The sequence below is a fragment of the Lipotes vexillifer genome, unplaced genomic scaffold, assembly GCF_000442215.2.
Source record: "Lipotes vexillifer unplaced genomic scaffold, Lipotes_vexillifer_v1.1 scaffold1304, whole genome shotgun sequence".
NCBI lineage: Eukaryota > Metazoa > Chordata > Mammalia > Artiodactyla > Lipotidae > Lipotes > Lipotes vexillifer.
Genome location: NW_006790519.1, coordinates 191,412 through 214,921, shown reverse-complemented (window position 1 = coordinate 214,921; position 23,510 = coordinate 191,412). Strand labels below are relative to the sequence as shown.

Genomic DNA, 23,510 nt, shown 5'->3' with positions numbered 1-23,510 from the left:
TTTCCCTATCAATGTGGTAAGTACTATAATAAAGTATGAAAGAACGCTATGATATATGATACTTAGTCTCCCAGAATTAGTAATTGGTTTGACATTAAAAAAAAAAGAGTTGAAAGAGCTGAAGACAATTTTAAACTGCATATTTTCCAAGTGTAAACACACTTTATTTTCAAGAATTCTGGTGGCCTAGAGAATTGAAGGATCAATGTGGGCTAGAAATTTTAGAAAATTTTTGACTTCAACAATGAAGCAATTTGAAATTGTCGACTGGTTTCCTTATATAAGCAGACTTCTGTAGTAAGGAGGAACAATTGCTTCATGTGATTTTCTAAAGTCAATTTTATTTTTATAGAATCTCAAACTTTGAAGGAAGCTCAAAAGATGATTTTGACCAAGAATCTTTGAGTCTCCCTACAATATGTCTAAGTAAATATATAACTGTGAAAAGCCCATTCCGTTTTTGGAAAGCTCTCACTTTCACAAAGTCATTTCTCTTTTGAAACAGAATCTATTTTACTTTAATTTCTACCCAATGATTTAAAAGTCTGTGACTCTGGAGGCCATGGAAATTGAGTTCTCCTTCTTTAAATTCTGTTCCTCTGTTACTTTCTCCTTTGAATAAATTAATAGCTAATATTCATTGAGTACTTATCTTACTAATGGTTGATTTCATTAAGTCCTCCCAACAACTCTGGTAAAATTTGCTGTTATTATTATTATTATTATTATCATTATCATTATTATCATTCGCATTGTCCAGGTGAGAGAACAGGGGCACTGAGAGGTGAAGAAACTTGCTAAAAGTCATGGCTAGTAAACAGAAGAGCTTGGGTTTGAACCCAGGTATCAGATTCCAGAGCCCACATTCCTAACCAGTAAATCAAACTGGCTACAGTTTGGCATGGCTTCCCTGTATCCCTTTCAAATCTGGAAACCAAAATTAAATACGGTGTTCTTGGGGTATGCAACCTATATTGGCAAAGTGGAAGTCTTACCTTCTTTGCTCAAAATATTACAGCTCAATATTATTTAGGATCCAATTATCATGTTCCACGATTATGCATGCCTTTAGCTTAACCTAGTTTTCATTCCTATTACCTATGTTTTAGATTTTTTTCATTAGTGTAAGCAATTCTATTGCATGGCACCCTAAAAAACCCACATTTCATATACACTAAATTCAGATGTTTTATCAGTGTTCAAATAGATCTTTAAAATACATTAATTTTTTTTTTTCCTAGGAGGTCAGTATAACATGGCAATTAAGAGCTACATCACTTAATAGCTGTATGACCTTGCCAGATAATTTGCCCTTTCTTTTTCATCTATTTTATGGGATTAATAATAAAATATCTATATCAGGGTTGTCTCATGTTTAAATAAGTGAATGCAGCAATGTAGGCAGAATATAGATATACTCAATAAATGTTAGCAGGATAAAAAATTATACTGGTACTGATACTAATAACTGTGTAAGGAAGAAACTCCACATTTAATTTGCTGAAGAATCGTTTTTGTTTTGATAAAGACACTGCACTTTTGAAGAGCCCAGATTTTCCTGTCAGCAAAGTAATTTGATAAACATATAACGAAAACTGCTTAGCAGATCAAAAGAATAATCCAAAAGGGCAACAGTTTTTATAATGTTGTTAGGTCTCAAAGGTTCAACTGCTTTTAATGATAAAGGTTTATTTTGGGATTTGCAAGACAAGCCTTCTCCTGAGGAATTTTTTTCCTGATTTTTAATACACCTTTCTAGGAGGTTGCCATTTGTACACTGTACTAAAGATATTTCAATTCAGAAGACATTCAGAAAAAATTTTTAAAAGCCAAAAATGTTCCCTCTTTCCAGACATGAATGTAACTGGACGTTTCTTTCTTCATTTTCATTTGAAAAACTCATCAGGAGGTGAGATATACTGCCATTCTCAGTTACTGATGAAAGGGTATTGGAGGGAAAAGCAATTATGAATGTCACAGAGTCTCAGCCCAGAGCCTAACCCCACTCCTTTGAAAGGCATGTGGAGGGAAAGCATCGTAAATGAGATAGGGCACCCTAGCCTTTCAATTTTACGACAGTCAACACTCCCACTGGCTTTAGCTCTCGGAAGTGTTGCATGGGTAGTAATTGTATTTTATTTTTTATTTACATAAGAGAGGAAATAAAATGTGAGAATTCTGGGAAAGAAAGGGGGAAGGTCCTTCTCAAAGGTGTAGATGGCAGTGAGAGCCAAACAATAGTGAATAACTGAGCCAACTGGACTTCCCAGACTATATTTTATTACAAAAATGAGACCTGGATTATTCTTTTAAACAGACCTATCTGCCATTTGGGACTACTGCTGGCAAGAGTTCGTTGTAGAGCATGATTTATATTCTGCTTGAATCATTTTTTTCAGAGAATTTAAAAGGAATGGTTTTCTAGGTGCATGTTTCTAAAAACATTCGTTCTTTAAACCCGAGGAACACAGTGAGCAGCCTTTGTCAACAATGACAATGAACCAGAGGCACTGTCAGCTTCATAGGTATTGAAACTCAAGAAATTAACCCGGGGTAGACAAATACTTATGAGATTAGGCTTATTGTGTTGGTTTATCTTCCCTCTACTATGCCCTTAGGAGGAGAAAATTAAGAATATACTCTTGGGGGATGGAGGTATTTATGCAATATAGTTAAGTATTAGAAGTTGCCGATTACCAAGAATCTTCTCTTATAGAAGCAGTTGTACTGAGGGCTCCTTTTTGGTTTTTTTTGTTTTTTGTTTTTTGTTTGTTTGTTTTTTGCGGTCCGCGGGCCTCTCACTGTTGTGGCCTCTCCCGTTGCGGAGCACAGGCTCCGGACGCGCAGGCTCAGCGGCCATGGCTCACGGGCCCAGCCGCTCCGCGGCACGTGGGATCCTCCCGGACCGGGGCACGAACCCGCGTCCCGTGCGTCGGCAGGCGGACTCTCAACCACTGCGCCACCAGGGAAGCCCTGAGGGCTCCTTTTACCCACACTGATGTGGAAGGAGGAGAGGCTTGTGGGATTTTCCTACTGGGGAGAGGCACCAGCTCTTCTTAGAATGTCAAATGGAAACTTGGTGAAGCCAAGGGAAAGGAAGGCCCAGAAGCTGTATGTTAAGCCCAAAGTACAGAATATTAAACACCATATAAAACCTTAGGTAAAAGGGAGAAAGTCAGGTTATAGCTGAAGTTGTAGTTGAATAGTAGAAAATTCCAGTGTTCTCTGCAGCCTACCCCCATTTTGCATCTGCGAGTTACAGTATGAAATAGAAAAGAACATATAGCAGTGTGACGTATCCTAGGTAAATTATAGTGTTTTTGAGGGTAGGACTGTTTCTTACTTATCTTCACCAGTGGAATCCCTTTCATCATCAATCCTAAATCATCATTCACTTAGTGTTTGCTAGATTACATGGAACTGTATTAATTGGCTTTTAGCTAGGAATGTGTTATTCTTCTAGGCCCTTCCAATTTTCCTCAAATATTAAAGTATTGCAGATAGCAATAAAAATAATCTGTGTATTTATTTAAATGTAACTTGGATTACCATTTTGGGCCTGTCACTTATACTTAGTGTTATCTAGGTAATAAGTTATTATGGCAGCTGGAATATCAATTCCTGTGCCTGAAGAATTAACTTTTCAGTCTTAACTATTTTTGTTGTGTTGTAGACTGGCACATTTTTGCTGGAGATTTTTGTGTGCTTCTGTGGCTAAAAGTTCTTTGGATCCTGGAGGAAAATTTTTCATCTCTTTTTATTTGTCTTCTTTCACTTTTTTTGTTTTTTAATTTTTTTACTTAAAATATATAGGGTGAATAAAATTCCTGAGGAATTAAGTCTTTGTTATGTGGAATTCAAATTCACCCCCATAACATTAACATATTTTCCATATGTTAATAAATATAGTGTTCTATACAACTATGATCTTTAGACATGTATGTGTTTTTTCGCATTTCTAATTTCCCATTCATAGGATTAATTTTCCTTCTTGTGTAAAAAATGATTTTTCTATGTAATAATTCCTGACTAAAGTCTTATGATTTATTTATTTCTGCTGATATTTTATCCTGAAAGCCAGGTAGGGGTGGGAATTGAGATCGTGCAGTATTTTCTCCCATAAGGATGCCATTTGTTTAGACAGAGATGTGTAGTATATTTGAAGCATTTTCATATAAATGAATTAATTTATGCTATAAGTTATACTTATTAATGAATTTTTAATCTTCTAAACTGTGAGTTAACTTTCTCCCCAGTTTGAGGATAGAAGTAGTGAGCTTCAGCCCAAATACTTTCTCACATAATTTTAACCTCAGTTTTTCTCCTGGGACCTTATTTATAATAACAAGTGGTTCTGGCTAGAGGTACAGGGTGAGAAAGTTGGGGAGGAAGGAGAAGGAACTAGGGATAAATTTATTGTAAGAAATATTTTCAGTACATTAATGTTTTTTCTGAAATGTGGAATAATCCTTTTCTCTCCCACTGCCCTTTTAGTAAAGCCTGAAAGCAGAGGAAATAGTAACAAATATTAGATGCTTACACATTTTTTCCTTCCCAAGAGATCAGAGTCCTTTCCTTTATATACCTGTGAAGCAGAGGGTAACAGGCACTGTCTCTCTCTTTCAGCTGAGAAAATGTATTAAAATGACCTATTTTACTTCACACACTTAGGGAGGGTTGGGATCTTGACCCTATGTCCTTAGACTCCAAGGCTTTGTTTTGCCAGCTGCATAGTGTCTGTGGCAGGGTGCTTAATTGCAGGGCTCACTGCAAAATGAAAATGCGGGGCCCTTTGATAGAAAATTATTAAGCATTTCAAGATGATGGCAACAGAGCATTGAACCAATTACAGTGCCTTTCTAAGATCAGGGTCCCGTGAGAGCACACAGGTCACACACCCATGATGATGGCCCTGTCTGTGTTGCCCAGTCTCATACCTTGGGCATCACCACCAGCAAGAGCTAGACACAATACGTGCTCCAGTCAAGCTGCAGGTTGCGAGTACACTCGGGTATCTGTAGCAAGAGCACAGCAAAGAATGCAGAGGCAAGTATCTGGCAAGAATCTGGCTAGACCCCACAAAGTGGGGGTGAGAGTAGAAGCTTTGGTTGGATGGGTATCTGATGCTTAGGGTTTCCCTGAGGCACGCTGGATTCTTAGTTTAGGAAAGCACTCTATTTCTAGATGCTGCTAACAGATAGGCTTGACTCTTTTGATGACTTGTCTACCTAGGTTAGGATGGGCTCAGGTTCAGGGCAGGACTGAGATCTCAGGTTGGACTTTGCAGTACTCAAGGGTGAAGAGGGTTGCTGTAAGTTGCAGACCTATTTAATGCTATTCCCTGCAAAGTTGAACGAACACACACGGTTTATTTTACTAAATGCCATTTGCTAAAGTCTAGACATCTTTATTGAAATTAGAATGAGTTCAAACTAACTCCTGTGTTTGTTAAAACCGGGCGACTCCTCAATCACGTGTTTCAAAAATAACCACAACAGGGCTTCCCTGGTGGCGCGGTGCTTGAGAGTCCGCCTGCCGATGCGGGGGACGCGGGTTCGTGCCCCGTTTCGGGAGGATCCCGCGTGCCGCGGAGCGGCTGGGCCCGTGGGCCATGGCCGCTGGGCCTGCGCGTCCGGAGCCTGTGCTCCGCAAATGGGAGAGGCCACAACAGTGAGAGGCCCGCGCCACACAACTCCAAAAAAAAAAAAAAAAAAAAAAAAAAAAAAAAATAACCACAACAAAAAATTGTTTATATACTTCTAGCCATTTATTAATCCATTCAGTGAATATTTATCGAACGCTTGTTACAGATTATAGGCACTGTTCTAGACACCAGAAAAACAGAGGCACAGGACATATCTTTGACCTTAAGTAGTGTATATTCTAGTGGATTCCTCAGAATCCAGTGAATTCCAGTGGGTTTTGCAATATTGAATTTGGATGTATTTTCTTAAGCTCTTTTTTTGTACTTGAAGCAAAGTAAAAAGAATGATCAGAAACAAGTTGTTATATTTTTTCTGTAAAGAAAAGAAATATTTTGTATGTTATAGAATACAAGGTAAAAAATAGATTCCTCATGGGACAAGGATTTTTTTTCTCTACTTTAAAAAAGGATTAAAATCACCACAAACATAAAGATCTCATAAGCAACACTGCATTTGTTAAAAATGTGTAACTTGCAGTTAAAGTAGAGATGATTTTGTGATTCTCTTTTTGGCAGGCATAGTGTTTTGTAATATTTAACTTTTGCCGTAAAAAGTTCTTATGATTTCTATGTTTTAACCTGGTAGGATTTATTCTGTGTACTATATTATTTTCTATGACTTTGTCACAGCCAGGCATTAAAAAATAGTGGTATAACTATAATGCCTAGTGAGGAAAAAAGGAAAGAAAGAAAGAAACCTATTTTGTGGAAACACTGTTGAGTGTTGAAAGCACATCTTGAAATCCTTATGAGTGCAAAAACAATAGTGTCCACAACCATGTGTTTTGATACACCATAAAATCCTTGATCTCTCATGAGTGAAGAACGCTAGACATTCCAGAGATACTTCAAAATCTCTCTTTTAGAACATAATGCAATATACCTAAAAAAAATTAGTAATAAGTGTTCCTATTCCCACATAGGCCATGTGCCTCCTTCCCCAACTCCCTGCCACATCACTGTCTTAACTTGGCAATATTCTCTGCTTACCATTCACTAACATCTTTTTCTTTTTTTTCATTTTCAACTGATTTTTCATTTAATTAGGAAAGGTACAACAATATAAGAATGTTCCCTTTATTTTATATTATTATTATTATTATTTTTTGCGGTATGTGGGCCTCTTACTGTTGTGGCCTCTCCCGTTGCAGAGCACAGGCTCCGGACCCGCAAGCTCAGCGGCCATGGCTCACGGGCCCAGCCGCTCCGTGGCATGTGGGATCTTCCCGGACCGGGTCACGAACCCGTGTCCCCTGCATCGGCAGGCGGACTCTCAACCACTGCGCCATCAGGGAAGCCCACTAAGCTCTTATTAAATCACTCTACTCAAATTATTATTTGTGGTCTGAGTTATGTTCAGCTTCTCTAAAGATATCTTCTAAACTGGATTTTAAGTTTTGGGGTGTTAGGGGCCAGATCTGACTATCTGTAGCACCACCTAGGATAGTGCCAGTTGCATTATGCCAATGTTTGTTCAACTTAACAACCAATAGAAGAAGATGCTCGAGATTTTTGGCCTGCCCACCCATCAGCCACTACCCTTGGGATAGTTAATAAGAGCAACAGGTTTGGGTAACTCATTACTTGTAATAAAAGCTGCATCAAATTAATGTATTTTTCAAGTATTAAAATGGCACAATTGTATTATATGACTAGAACTCTATAAAAGATTATGTACTTGGCTCACATTTATATAATATGCATTCATTTATTCCATACCTAGACCATATCTACTGCATTACTGAAAAAAAATGTGTGTGTGGTCTACCATGGATGTTATGTAATACAGCCACTACTTGGATCCTCCTGACGTGTTCTCTGTGCTCTCCAGTGACTTCATAATGACTGGTTTTAGGGAAGAAAGTAAAATAAAGTGAAGAGAGAAAGGGAATTGAACATAAGTAAAAGGGGTAAAAGGGAGAATGATCAGGTTGAGTAGATGGTACCTTCCACCAAAGACTACCTTAGTCATTGCTAGCTCATTGACCTATTTAGTATCAGTTTTCTTGTTATAGTTTTTGTTGTTTGGAAATATCATCCTTGTAATATCATTTGTAAAATTATAGCTGTGGTGAACTTAAAGATGTACTTTTAAAATGTACTAAAATTGATTATTTGGGAGCATGAAGGGTAATTTAAAAACACACTCAGACAACGAGGAAAATAATTTTGGAAACCAAAATTTTAATATCTCAAAATTAAAATAAACATTTTCAATGCTTTTCAAAATCTTTTTTCTTCAAGATTTTCTTATGCAAAAAAAAATTTTTTTATATAATCTATGATTTCATGCATTATCCCTGTGAGGTAGATCTTACTTAACTCCTTATAAGAAATAAAGAGCACAGAAAGTTGAAGGGTTATTTTAAATCTCACAAAATATGAAATAATAAGAGTCGTATTTTAGGGTTTTAAGTTCTCCTTCCTGATTCATTATTTTGAGGCTTTTATGTGGTCCTGTTTATGGAGAAATTGAAAAGTAAGCAGGTTTAGGGCCTGATTGCTGTGTATTGTTTTCAGATCACAGGAGATGCAAGCTTCCAGTTTCTGTTATTATGTTTGTTTAACGTTTCTCTGTAAATCAACAAGGCTTGTTTTATCTGGTCCTAGCCAAATCAAATATGATCCCCATACTTTTCCATTTGTATTTGAAATTATAGTGAAAGTACTCATCATTATAGTGTTTATTGAAGTGAAAACTTGTATGTGATTGTATGAATGCCTAATAGACTTGAAGTAAAGGCTGTCAAATTCAAGAATATTTGGAAAGATTGCATGTGTTTTCTCTACCATGTATTTGTGGCATTTGTGTGTGGGGGGGTCTAAATTTTTTGATTTAGTTCCATAGTAAAGAATTTATTAAAAGTTTAAAAATTTCTCAATTGCTCTTAAGTAAGATATATGAGAAGCATTTTTTTTGGATAAATGCTATGTAAAGTTAACAAGAAAATAAGGTTATTTTCTTGTACTGTGTTCACTGATTTCAATCTCTTTTTCATCTCCTTGTTTTTATTTTTTTCTTAACTTTAGAGGGCTGCTTAAGTATCAAACTAATTTAGATACACACCCTCCTGGCTGCATCAATCTTAATGGAACCCGCTACCAGAATATTCAGTTACCAGAGTATCTCTCAGAACATTTTCATGAATCTTTCCCTGGAGGATTTTCAAAACCTGATGAGCTTACCCAGAACACATTTGGGAAGATTTGTATGGAAGAGCCCAGGTTCCAAGCTAATTTTCCACAGGTCAGATTAATTCTATGTCTTTAATGGTCTCTGCAAAGTCCATGTTTCCATAACAATTGATCAACGTTGTATTTAGACATGTTTTTGAAGGTAATGAAGCAATTATTCTTGCAGAAGAGAATGTTTCAGGATGTTTCAATAGCAAGTTAGTACCTATTGTTTCATTATAGGCAGACGACAGACAGCTCAACGAGAAAGACCTATGATATTACAGAATATAGAAAATCCCTGCTTAACTGATCATATGATCTTTGCATACTGTGGCACTGGTACTTGCCACAAGAAAGGTAGCAAAGATATTTTCCTTATGCGTTGAGAAAAATAAGTTGAATAAGGAAAACAATAGTGAAAGGACTAGTACTACTAATAATTATTATGGTATATTATAATATTATGGTACAATATTATATATAATATTATAAATACTAAGCTGTAAAATCAATTTATTGAATGCTTAATATCATCAGCTAGGAACTATGCTAAAATATATTATATGCATAATTTCTTCAATATTCACAACTCTTTGAAGTAATTAGTATCATCCTCAATTTTCTGATGAGGAAATTGTGGCTTAAATACATAAAATACCTTGACCAAACTCTACAGACTAACACGTGGGAGAACTAGAGTGTAAAACCAGGTTGTTGATTTGCTCTTAAAACTTCTTTCCCAAATACCCAGCCAGGAGTTTGATAAAGGTCCTAATCTTCCCTTGTGGCCATGGGAGCTGCCCACATGGGTATTATGCCCTGTATTCTTTGTCTGTAGCAAGTGAAAATCAGGGAATAGTGATGTTGAATGTCTGTTTTAAGAAGAAAGGGGAGTCAAAAGTCGAGTTTGTAGATGCCTTTGGAGTGAGTGAGTGTTAGTCTTGTGTTTATTATTAATAATAACCCTCTAGATTTCTATTAGACTTCACAACCTTCATGGCTTTTCTGGGCTTCACAGAATGCTATATGTTAGGGAGGGCAGGTATTGGGACTCCCATTTTACTTGTGTGCGACCTGATGCTCGAATGGTGACGGTCCCAAAGTTGCAGAGCTTGTCCTGTGATGCTTAGTCTTCACACGGTTTCTAACCAAATGTGAGGGAGAGGCATGATTTGCGTGGAAGAATATAGTTCTGGAATAACTCTGTAAATAAGGTTTAAAAAAGTGACCATGAAAATAAGTTTGGGTTGGAGGCCTCCAGGTGTTGAGGGAGGTAAAGCATGCAGCTGTAGGAGAAAGGTTGGCTACACAGGTTATGCAGTTATCCTGGGATCAGGGCTATCCCTCCAGCACACATGCAAAATTGTCATGCTTTCCAAATTGTAAATATTATCTGTTATTCATATTACGTAAAAGTTGTGAACAACACATGTGGTATACCCATATTTAAAAATATGTGCATATACATATTTTACATTGGGTATACATTTTGTATATGTACATTATGCATATACATTGTGTGCATTAACAATATCTAGGGTTCTCATTCTTTTAACAAACATTGAACTGGTACATTTTTGTTAAAATCACCTTCAGATTTATTTGAGCTTTTACTTCCCTTTCTTCTCTTGTTAGATAAAGATATTGTATATATATATACATTATATATTTCTGGTGTGCACAGAAGGATATATGAAACGATGTATGCTTACCTGTTAATGGTAGCTATACCCTTAGCAATGGCTAGAAGGTAGGGTCTTGATATTACTTCCCCTTTTATTTTATACTTTACTCTTGTTTAAGTTGCAGTGAGCATCTGTTGTTTTTTACGCATTTTTCTTTACACTTTGTTATTTAAAATACTGATTGAAGTATTATTACTGTTCTCGCTTCAGCAGCACGTATACTAAAATTGGAACGATACAGAGAAGATTAACATGGCCCCTGCGCAAGGATGACAGGCAAACTCATGAAGCGTTCCATATTTTTGGCCATGTAACTTGCTTTGGCCAATGGGATGCTAGTGGATGTGATGTGAGCAGAGGATATGATGTGTGTGCTTGTCTGATTGGGCTTGTCCTCTTGTATTTCTACCAGCACCATGGCAAGAGCATACCTGGGGTAGCCACTGCTCCTCAAGCTTTGGTCCTATGATGTGACACATGGAACAAACACCCCAGTTGTCCTACAGATATGTTACCAAGAAATAAATGTTTATTATTGAATGCTAAAAATATATATATATTATTACTGTATTATTACTGGAATGTGTCAAATAAGCAGTTGGGCAGGATATAAAGATTCTTATAATACAAGTGTTTCTTAAAGTGTATTTCAAAAATTCTCCGTTAGACCTGGCTTTGGATTTCTGGACCTTTGTGCCTGTATTGTGCTGAACGGCTTTACAGGTGTATCCGGAGCAATAAGCCAGTCACCATCATCTCAGTCATAAGTCATCCCTCAGATGTCATGGAAATCCGAATGGTCAAAGAAAATTTTAAAGCAAGACCTGGCCAGGTGAGTCAGTGTCCGGAAACTTTTAAAATACCCTTTATCATTACATATTTTTTGAAAATTAGCATCATTAGACTATTTGGATTTCTTTTCTGGTCATTTAAAAATTGTTTGTTGCTTTTTAGTATATTGTTCTACATTGTCCCAGTGTGTCTGCATTGGAAAACCATCCATTTACTCTCACAATGGTAAGAAACTTGTTTTTTGATTTTTTAACTTTTAGAATGAAATGTGTCTTTTTCTTTTTGTGTGTGTACACTCCACTCCACTCCATATCATTCAAACCTGTCACAATATCCTTTATGTTTAAGTAAGCCATCTTTTTACAAAGAAATATAATTATTCAGAAACTTATAAACTATTTATCATTTTCTACAACTTTAAACTTCAGGAAATAGTATATTTAATTTATTAAACTTTGTTGATTCAAAATGCAGAAAATTTCCTGAATATTTGGACTCTTCCTTTTATGAATTATGTACCAAAATATAATATGTGCATGATTTTCTTTAGAGGGATTAAAATTATAGAAAAAGAAAGTACTCTGGGTTGAGGTGGAAGCATAAGAAAATGTTTAGAAAAGAAAAAGCCCAGTATAATTGGCACCCAGGTTGTGTATGGAGAAAGGAAAGGAAAATAAGTTCAGAAAAATAAAATGCAATAATAATGAGGGGAAATCTAGCTAAATAACGGCATTATCAAATATTGTTAGCCCATTGTTTAATGTTATTTTTTTCCATCATACAAATGGCATGAACCCATTATAAAAAAGTAAACAATTCACAAGCATGTAAGATCACATTATAACTTTTCCTCATTTCCCCACTCCCCAGTCCTTTTCTTGAGTTTGACCTATAGTCTTCCAGATATTTTTCTGTATACTTTGGCATATATAGGTGTCTGGCATTTGTTTCCTGGATCCTTTGTTTTATCATCTTCTCTTTTTACACAACAATATGTCATGGACAACTTTCCATGTTACTGTATTTGTATATGCCTCGTTCTTTTTGATCACTGTATAATATTTCACAGTAGGAACGTACTGTAATTTATTTAATATTCCCCATTGATGATAGAGGTTAAGATTTTATTCAGTTTCTAACAAAGGTAACTGAGACAGGGACCACATGTTTAAAATATGTGCTAAGATATGCAAATAAAATTGAACAAATTATGGGGGAGAGGCCAGAAAAATAACTGGTGTCCAAATGCTAAGGTTTAGGGATGAGGCTGTGCTGGGATTGGAACCACTGTTAAATTTGATGAAAACTTGGAAACCTTGGCCAAGTTACTTCATCTTTTTGTGCATTCATTTCTCAGTGTAATATTGTGATAAAAGCAGCAGCTATTCACACATTTATGAGTTTAAATGAACTACTACAAATAAAGTATGTAGAACACAGCCTGGAACGTGAAGTGTCAGGTACATGTCAATACATGTTAGCAAGTATTATGATTTTTATTTTCAGTGTGAACTTGCCCCTTGAGAACATGTACTTGTGAAGATGGCTAGGCCAGAAAATTTTGTATTTAAAGGATAAAACAAGCAGAAAGCAAGTGTCAAACGGTTAGAGAAAAAAACGGGTTATTTATCCAATAGCAGTTCTTTAAAAAGAAAGAGAATTTTTGCTTCATTTGCTCCAAATTTTGCATTCCGTTTGTATGTAGCAAATTTATTTATCTATTTATTTATTTTTAATTTGTCTTCCAGTTTTATTGAGATATGACTGACATATACCACTGTATAAGTTTAAGGTATGCAGCATAATGATTTAGCTTACATGCATCATGAAGTGATTAGCACAATAAGTTTAGTGAACATTCGTCATCTCATATAGATTCAAAATTAAAGAAGTAGAAAATAAATATATTTTCCTTGTGATGAGAACTCTTAGGATTTACTCTGTTAACAGTTTTCATATGTATCACACCGCAGTGTTAATTATATTTATCATGTTGTATATTATATCCCTAGTACATATTTATCTTATAACTGAAAGTATGTACCTTTTGACGGCCTTCATCCACTTCCCACTCCCCATGCCCCACCCACCTTCCCCTGGTAACTATAAATCTCACCTCTTTTTCTTTGAGTTTGTTTGTGTCTTTATTTAGTTTTGAAGTATAATTGACCTACAGCACTGTGTTAGTTCTTGTTACCCAACATAGTGATTTGATATTTCTGTGTGTTTCTAAACGATCACCATGATAAGTCCAGTTACCGTCTGTCATCATACTAAGATATGACATAGTTATTGACTGTATTTCCTAGATTATTAATTATTGAGGAAATGTAGTTTGGTATCTAGTGAAATAATTAACAATATTCCATTTTATCGAGAAAGATGGCAACATTGGCCTACCTTGGAGACAGGTATAGTATAGTAGTTTATAGCCATTATAGTAGTTTACAGTAGTTATAACATATATATATATATAGTATACATATAGTAGTATATATATAGTAGTTATAGTAGTTTCTCCAATAGTGATGATAGACACCCTTTCATCTGGTGCTGTGTGGGCTGCAGGTGACAGTGAAAGGGGAAATGTGTCACCATGAGTAACAGTGGAAACTTAGTTGCCCTCATGAGATGTAAAACCAACAGGGACCTCGGAGTCCTGAGGTCATCAGGAACCAAGTAGCCATGTCACACCCTTCACTCCTGTAGCATATGCACACCCTACAGGGTGGCTGAATAAGACTGCCCACATTCCATTAGGACAGCAGGAAGCTTGGGGAGTAAATCTGATCAACAACCATTCAGGTGTGATGTTTCAGCTCAGTCATGAAGCCATTTTCATGTGATTGAATCCACTACAGTCAGAAGCACTGTGCTTTAGTTCTGATAGTTGTAAGACATGTTTCTATTTCTCTGCATCCCTACATCCTGTAGGCATAAAGTTGGTAACATAAAAAGAAGGGGGAGAATGAAAAAGGGAGAAATACACAAGTAATTTTGTCTTGATAGAGTAGTTTAGGAAGTTTGGCCCAATCTTGGGGTCATGTGAAATTTACTTCAGAAATTAACCTTTCTTTGTGTTTGAAACTTTTTTCCAGGTTTATTGAGGTATAATTGAAAAATGAAAATTGTATATATTTAAGGTGTACAACATGAGACTATATTTTGAAAATCGTTTCTTCATCATAGCATTAAGTAGAGAATATGGAATAAGAAAAGAAGGCAGTTGCTGAATGTCAACTACAGAGAAGAGAGGGATTTTTTATAAAAATGTTTTTCAACATACACAAAAGTAGAGAGAATAGTATAATGAACTCCCACGTTCCCATCACCCAGCTTCAACACCAAAAAAAAGAAGATTGTTTACTTTTTAGTATGTATTCTGTCACTGAAAACTTTTATGTTCTCTCAAAACAGAAAATCCAGGAACTTTTCACCTGTGTTACACACTGAGTAGATGCTTCTAGATCTAGTCTCTTTCAGCTGGCCTAGAACTTTTTTACAGGGCAAAAGAGAAATAACATAAAGTGTTGTGTAGAATCTGAAGGGCTTTAAACAAATGCTTTATGTGGCCTGGTCTGCTTCCTGAAAGCTGATTGAGGAAGAGCTGTGATAACCCTGTAGCTGGCTTGAGGCACGGGTGGGAGGAAAAGAAAAGAGGAGAAGGGAACGTAGGGAACAGACAGAAGAGCAGCAACTGGAAATAGGAGAGAGAGCTAAGAAAGGGAGAACAAATTACATGTGAGGTAAAAGGTAGTAAATATTCACACAAATGACAGGAACTTTAGAATTCAGTCCCAACCCTGTCACTTATTAGTTCTGTCTGTGAGTGGATCTCTGCTCTCATCAACTCCCAAATAGTAGCGTTTGGCTATGAATCAAAAGAAAATATAGGGATAGCAGTCTAAAGATAAAACAAGCTAAAATGATAGAAGAATTTTCTCAGGTACTTTACATTTTGTTGTGTGAATGAAGGACTATTTACATTCCCCCATCCCCCACCCCCTGGACTCCTAAGGTGTAAGAATAGGAATAACAATACATTATTCTTTTTTTTTTTTTTTGCGGTACGCGGGCCTCTCACTGTTATGGCCTCTCCCCTTGCGGAGCACAGGCTCCGGACGTGCAGGCTCAGCGGCCATGGCTCACGGGCCCAGCCGCTCCACGGCATGTGGGGTCTTCCTGGACTGGGGCACGAACCTGTGTCCCCTGCATCGGCAGGTGGACTCTCAACCACTGCGCCACCAGGGAAGCCCACAATACGTTGTTCTTGGAGAAAGAATATTGATTTAGTGACTACTTTGAGAAATAGGATGTACTTGGCTGGGTGGGGAGACGGAAGAGCTCCTCACCTCAGTGAAGCGCTGTTAGGTATACAGTTCTCCTGAGTCTCCTTATGAGCAGCTTCCTACAGCAAAGGACCATCACCCCGACTCTAAAGGAGGTCTGGTAAGTCCTCAGCACAAGGGCTCTGTGTCCAGTACAGGCTTGTTTCAGAAGATTCAGGGCTGGAGTGTGTTGGATGGAGGCAAAGAGGTTGGGTGCCTGGGATTCTGTATCCATCATAGTTTTTCTTCTTTCTTACTTTCTTCAATTAAGAAAAGATTTTTCCTTTTTCCTTCTGCTTCTTCCAGGCCAGTCTTCAGTTCTCTTCAAGGAACATGGTTCTCTGAAAATTCTCTAAGACAAACAAGAAAGAAAAGACCTAAAATAGTTTGGAAAATAGTGGTTAGTGTATATCACTTTTAAAAATTCATAGTTTCTCTTACCATATTAATGGTTTTAAGATGTTCTTTAATAAATAATCCCATTAAATTTTATTCACCCATTTATTTAACCCTTTTCTACTTTCTCACTTTTAGATCTTTGTCTATAGACTAAGCTCTTTGCCCTAGAAACCAACCACTGCTTCTTCCACTTATTCACTCTCCAAATTCCACGCATTCTCTTGACCTTTTCCTTTTATAAGACCCTGCATATTCTCTTCAGCAATTAGTGCCATTAAATTACCTGTTTAATACCTGTCTTCCTCCTAGACCATAAGCCCCAGGAACCCTTTCAAAGTTACGTTCATAGCACAGCGTCTGGTACACGGAGTAACACAATATATATCTGTTGAAAGAGTGAAAAACGCTTAATATTTAATTAGTGTTTGGGACTTACCTTGAGAAATACTTCATAGATGGATTGTCTTTTCCTCCCATCTCTCACTTGGAAGGTGAAGCCAGAGAAAAGGAAAAGCTAGAGGATTTAAGGAGAAAGAGGAAATGCTTATGGCTGATGTGTCTCTCAGTCAAAGAGCAGGCTTCCAGTCAGGTTCTGAGTCTAATCTTTTTTTTTTTTTTTTTTTTACATCTTTATTGGAGTATAATTGCTTTACAATGGTGTGTTAGTTTCTGCTTTATAACAAAGTGAATCAGTTTTATACATATACATATGTTCCCATATCTCTTCCCTCTTGCATCTCCCTCCCTCCCACCCTCATTATCCCACCCCTCTACGTGGTCACAAACAACCGAGCTCATCTCCTTGTGCTATGCGGCTGCTTCCCACTAGCTATCTATTTTACGTTTGGTAGTGTATATATGTCCATGCCACTCTCTCACTTTGTCACAGCTTACCCTTCCCCCTCCCCATATGCTCAAGTCCATTCTCTAGTAGGTCTGAGTCTTTATTCCTGTCTTACCCCTAGGTTCTTCATGACCTTTTTTTTTTTCCTTCCATATATATGTGTTAGCATATGGTATTTGTTCTTCTCTTTCTGATTTACTTCACTCTGTATGACAGACTCTAGGTCCATCCACCTCACTACAAATATCTCAATTTTGTTTCTTTTTATGGCTGAGTAATATTCCATTGTATATATGTGCCACATCTTCTTTATCCATTCATCCGATGATGGACACTTAGGTTGTTTCCATTTCTGGGCTATTGTAAATAGGGCTGCAATGAACATTTTGGTACATGACTCTTTTTGAATTATGGTTTTCTCAGGGTATGTGCCCAGTAGTGGGATTGCTGGGTCATATGGTTCTATTTGTAGTTTTTTAAGGAACCTCCATACTGTTCTCCACTGAGTCTAATCTTTAAGGTCATGATGACTATTTCTCTTTAGCTGATAAGAGGAATGGGAAATGTACTTATGGTCGAGGTAGTTTGGGAAGAACCACCAAAGGCAAAGGGAAACAATTTACTGAGAACATCTGGTGAGAGACAGCAGGTCAATTTTTCACCTCCACTGCCCCAATGCTCAGGGCTAACAGTGGAAAATTACTTGCTCCTAATTTCTGTTGCTTATTTGACAAATGTTATCAATATATCTTAGGTTTGCCTAGCAACCTGCAGGTCAAAATGGATCTTGACTTTGCAAGTTTAGGTTTTGTATTCACATTTATCCTTATTTTAAACATCATTTTTTGTATGTTTTGATTATGCCATATTAAACGTCAAAGTGTTAATTGTTTTAGAAAGAATTATATCTCATAGATATTTTAAATTGCAACAATAGTTGGCTTCCAAAAGAAATTTTAAGGCAAAGGAAGATTCTTTTCACCAGACCATCTGTGTACCATGTACTTTGTGTAGGCTTAGGAAATGGTTTGTAGCCCTCCCACATTTGAGGGGATTACTAGCTGTCTCACTCATACCATGCCCCAAGGGAGTCTCTGTTTTTGTAAGAGGGAAAAGAGGTGAACTGTACTGCTGCATGGAAATGAATTTGAGTAAAGCAAAAACATTTCTAAGCTAAATTTTACATTATGCTATTATGTTAATTTACTGTCTTTTCCTGCCATTTCCTTCTTTTTGTCCAATTACTTCTGTTTGGCACTTACATGTAAAATACATGCTTTTCAAGCATTTTCACTGGATAGTTTTAAGGGTTCCTTTGAAATAAAACAAAGCAAAACAAAGTGACTTAGGGCTTCCCTGGTGGCGCAGTGGTTGAGAGTCCGCCAGCCGATGCAGGGGACGCGGGTTCGTGCCCTGGTCCGGGAAGATCCCACATGCCGCGGAGCAGCTGGGCCCGTGAGCCATGGCCGCTGAGCCTGCGCGTCCAGAGCCTGTGCTCCGCAACGGGAGAGGCCACAACAGTGAGAGGCCCGCGTACCGCAAAACAAAACAAAACGAAAAACCAAAGTGACTTCCCATATGCCAATTCCCACTAAAATTGTATACACACCCCATCTTTGTCAAGGATAATCGTACCTACTAATTAAATGCCTAAACAAACTTTGAAAATATTATATTATTTAGTTCTATATTCCTATGAGATGTGTATTGTTAACTCTCTATGATGCAGAAAATAATGTGACTCAGAAGTATAAGATAACACACAACTAATTAGTGGCACAGGTGAGGTAGAAACACAGACTGCCTGGCTGAAAGGTGTATTGTCAGCTATTCGGCCCTGTCTCTTTCTCATGCCTTACCACCTAGCCACGTTCAGGGCATTCATATTTCTAAAACTCCTATTGCTCTTAGACATACTTGGTGGAGTCAGCAAAAAAGAATTACCATTTAAAAGAGAAATTTATGAAACTATAAAAATGTATTTTCAAGAGAAATGTGAAGTTGAAAGTTTTATATTGCCCACACTACTAAGCTCTTCAAATATTGTGGGGAGTTGAAAGGCAAATTCCCCTGTTAGAAAAGTCTAATATTTACTTTAATATATTGTGTCAGTATAAGGAAAACTCAAATCTATAAAATATACATTGATCCCAGATTCAGTAGCTTGAATTTCACCTCATTTTTTAAACGGAGATGAAGCTTTTACAACTGAAAATAACAAAAAAAAGTTGGTGCAAAGATAAGGTACAGAAGCACTATAATATGTTTCATAATTTCAGTCAAAGTAAGGCTAAGTTTTGACTACTGATTTAATCAGGAACTCAAAGGTTGGACTTTTCATTGCTTCAAGTGCTTCAACATTTCTTATACTTCGCATTGACTTTGCTACACGTGGAAGCCATGCTTATTTGGTGGGTATTCCCAGAAAGTTGTGATTGTTTTCTGAGGTAGCACTTGCATTCTCTCAGGGTATAACCAGCAGGAACGTTTGCTGACAAAGGTTGTTGGAGATCAGAGGCTACTGTACAGTATTAGACCAAAGATTTTGGAATCCTGGACAGCTGGGATTGGAGACCTGAATACCCCACTTACTAGTACTGTGACCTTGGACAAGATAATTAACACACTTACCTTTGGTTTACTTCTTTATAAAACATGGATAATAATAGTAACTTCTCTATGAAGCTTTGAATATGAATTAAAAAGATATAATCAAGCTAAGCATGGTGCTTGGCACACAGTAGGTTCTCATTTAGAAGTTTCTGTTGTTGTTGTTGTTTTTCTCACTCCAATCCCACAATTTAAAAAAAAGTTTTTTTTTATTGGAGTATAGTTGATTTACAATGTTGTATTAGTCTCAGGTGTACAGCAAAGTGAATCAGTTATACATATACATATATCTACTTTTTTTTTAGATTCTTTTCCCATATAGGCCATTACAGAGTACTGAGTAGAGTTCCCTGTGCTATACAGTAGGTCCCTATTAGTTATCTATTTTATATATAGTAGTGTGTATATGTCAATCCCAATCTCCCAATTTATCCCTCCCCCCACTTCTCCCCTGGTAACCACAAGTTTCTTTTCTACATCTGTGACTCTATTTCTGTTTTGTAACTAAGTTCATTTGTACCTTTTTCTTAGATTCCACATATAAGCATTGTCATATGATATTTTTATTTCCAATAATGAGTGGACAATCAAAAAAGGATTAAACTGCTTTTTTTTTTTTTTTTTTTTTTTTTTTTTTTGCTGTCTTCTCCAGCATGCAATAACTGACTAAGCTCTGGCCATAGACTGGTTTAGAAACAGTCATTTGGGGGACTGATGATTTGCCTCTTGTGGTTTACTAGCCCGTGGGATGAAGGATGTTTCAGGTTGGGTTTCCAGGGAAACAGACTAGGAGTAGAGTTTTGCGTGCCAGAGGTTTGTTGGTTAGTGTGCTCAGATCAACACCTGATAAGGAGTGAGGGACTAAGGAGGCAAGGCAGAAGTTGAACTGTGATATAGTCTCCACAGAGGCCTCAGCAGCTCACACAGGAGATCTGCAGGTAAAATGATAGTTCAGAGTTGTCCTGTCTTGAAGTCAAGAGGACAAATCTTTGTACTCCCGAATTACAGTCATTGGATTTGACGCTTAGACATGGGTGGGGAAGCGTTTGTCTGTGGATGGCAATTCCTGGGGAGGGTCTCAGAAGTAGGTCTCAGCAGGCAGCACTTTCAGCAGCTGGGAGATTGGGGAAATGAGTGTTTTAATACTGAAAATTGGGAAAAGGGAGAAGGGAAGAAGATCTGAACAGTGCACCACAGTTTCCACTACACACAACACTTAGATAGATGTATTTAAATGTATATATTGATATACATTTATATACCTATAAACATATAAAAGGTGTATTAAAATATAGCTTTTGTGAGATAATTCTATTTTTATAACTTAAACTTGAGACACATATAAATTCTAATAGTTTATCTAACGTTATTGAACTTTAAAAATTTGTAGTCCAAACAGCAGATTTACTTGTTTCTTTGCTGTGAGGGAAGGAGGTATCGAAAACATAAATTGTTTAAAGGATAAAAAAAACCCAAAGTAACACAATTGATGACAAAGTTGGAACCAAAATTCAAGTTTTCTGATTCTTTTCCTTCTTTAAACCTTTATTGACTTAAAACCTGGGTAGATTTTTCTTTTCTTTTTCTTTTTCTTTTTTTTTTGACTATGTAGTTGATCTCTTAAAGTGTTTTCTAGTTGTGCTCTGTAATTACCAAACTTTGGATTTTCTGCCAAAACAAGTGTGTTAAGGTATGCTCTCATCTAATTTCATATGTAAATCAGAGATGATTTTAAAAAGCCAAACTTAAGAAAACATGAAACCTACTGCTTACTACAGAATGTAACATCTCTTTGTATTTAACTGAGGTAGATATTATTTATGTTTATTAATACTTTTCATGGATTCTCAAGTAAAAAATGCAGAATCTGCTTTTGTATAGCAGTAATTGATTGAAGTTTGCATAAATATCTCTGTATCCTTTCATTATTATTTTTATTCAGAAACACACATGTGCTTTCCTGACATCTGTATTTTAAGTTGTATGATTCATTATTTTTAAACTTGGATAACCTGATTTCACATATTTTTCCATGAGTCACAGGAAAGTCTAGTTGTTAGTTTGTTATTGTCTGTACTTTCACATAGCATGCCTGCACTTGCCATCATTTTTCTGATTTTTGTTTTTCATGCCTCAACCAGTCACTTTGGGAATAGTCCTTCCAGTTTTCAATGAAAACCAGACGAGAATGGCCATGGATTTCTCAAGACTGGCAAACTATTTTTGTTATTATTTGTTTAATTCCATGGGTTTAAATATAACCAGGAAGACTGCATCAGTTGTTTTGATCTTGGGTCTTGATCTCATCTATTTAACTCTTAAAAATTACTTTTCTCTAGGGTTTCACAAATCTTTTGCTTGGACAATTTAGGAACTCAGCTGGGATGGATGATATGTTAGCAAGGCAACAATGTGTCTTAACCATAGAGCAGGTACAGTGGTGGAAATTGCTCCAGAAGGTCACTAATGTTCAGGAAACTTAACAGCATTGAATTCTCTGAAAATTAGACATCTAACTGCTCTAGTCTGACTTTTTTCCAGGGGAAAAGAAAATATTCCTTCGGTGCCTAATGTGATCCTGCATGATAAATATGAACTTAAATAGGTCAGTGTATTCAGAGCAAACCTGTTGTTTAATATTAAACTTGGTTTATTCGATTGGTATTTTTGGATGCCTCCTTTTACCTAGATACCAAAAGAGAAGATGATCAATAAAAGCTCCTTTCTTGACTTAACATCTCCTTTCTGCTACTGCCCCATTTCTCAGTTCTTCCTTTCCTCTTATTCTCTGTTAAATCCACCAACTTTGCCCATACCACTCTACTTAAACATTTCCGAGGTCAACAGTGACCATGCTATTGCTAGGTCCAAGGGTCATTTTGCAGTCCTCACTTGGACTGACCTCTCATCTCCATTTAGCACAGCTGATCACTTGCTTTATCAACACCCTGCTTTCATTTTGCTTCCAGGACATCTGCTCACCTGGTTTGTCTCCTAGGTTTCTGGGTACTTTTACTCGGTCTTTCTTTTTTTGCTATTCCTTGTCATCCCATGACCTCTAAATATCAGAACACTCCAGTGTCCATTCCTTGAACTACTTTTCCTCTCCAGCTAAATTCATTTCTCTGGTGATCTTTCCTATTGATGTATCTGTATTCTATCATCTCCCAAATTTATATTTCCAGGCCCCATCTCTGAAATTCAGGATCCTGTATCCAATCGTCTACCAGGAACTTCCACTTGGATGTCTAATAGACATCTTAAATTAACATGTCTAAAATTGAACTAACCTTTGGCCTTCCAGCCTATTCCACCCACCATCTTCTCCCACTTCAGTTAATGCCAACTCAGTTGTCCATGTTGCTCGGGCTGAAAACCTGAACATCATTCTTGACTTTTATCAGTTTTTAAAAATATAGGCAAAAATCCATCCACAAATTTTCTTGGCTCTACCTTCAAAATATGTCCACCATTTCCACCGTTGCCACGCTGGTCCAATCTACTACCGTTGGATAGCCTCCTGACTGCTCTGCATCTGTCTGCCCTTACTCAGCTACCATTTTTTTTTTTTTTTTTTACATCTTTATTGGAGTATAATTGCTTTACAATGGTGTGTTAGTTTCTTCTTTATAACAAAGTGAATCAGTTATACATATACATATGTTCCCATATCTCTTCCCTCTTGTGTCTCCCTCCCTCCCACCCTCCCTATCCCACCCCTCTAGGTGGTCACAAAGCACCGAGCTGATCTCCCTGTTCAGCTACCATTTAATCTTAATAAGTTGCCAAGATGATTATTCTGAAATGAAAATCAGATTATGTCATTTTTCTCTTAAAACAACAGGCAGTTTTCACCTTGAGCTATACTTGATATCTGTTGACTTGTATCTGTGTGAGTGTGTGTGTGGGGGGAGGGGTGTGAGTGGAGAAGGGGGGTCAGAGGTCAGAGTGTCTGGAATAGACTAAGGAAA

General features: G+C 36.9%; 1 protein-coding gene across 2 annotated transcripts in view; it reads left to right on the top strand.

The window, feature by feature from the left end:
* NOX4 (NADPH oxidase 4) overlaps window positions 1–23,510 on the top strand; it is a 145,376-nt gene that overhangs the window by 46,863 nt on the left and 75,003 nt on the right. For both annotated transcript variants that reach the window (XM_007463780.1, XM_007463779.1), the window contains exons 9-11: window positions 8,735–8,951; window positions 11,234–11,398; window positions 11,521–11,583. In XM_007463780.1, coding sequence (XP_007463842.1) covers window positions 8,735–8,951; window positions 11,234–11,398; window positions 11,521–11,583 — 445 coding nt within the window. The remainder of the gene's footprint in view (window positions 1–8,734; window positions 8,952–11,233; window positions 11,399–11,520; window positions 11,584–23,510) is intronic.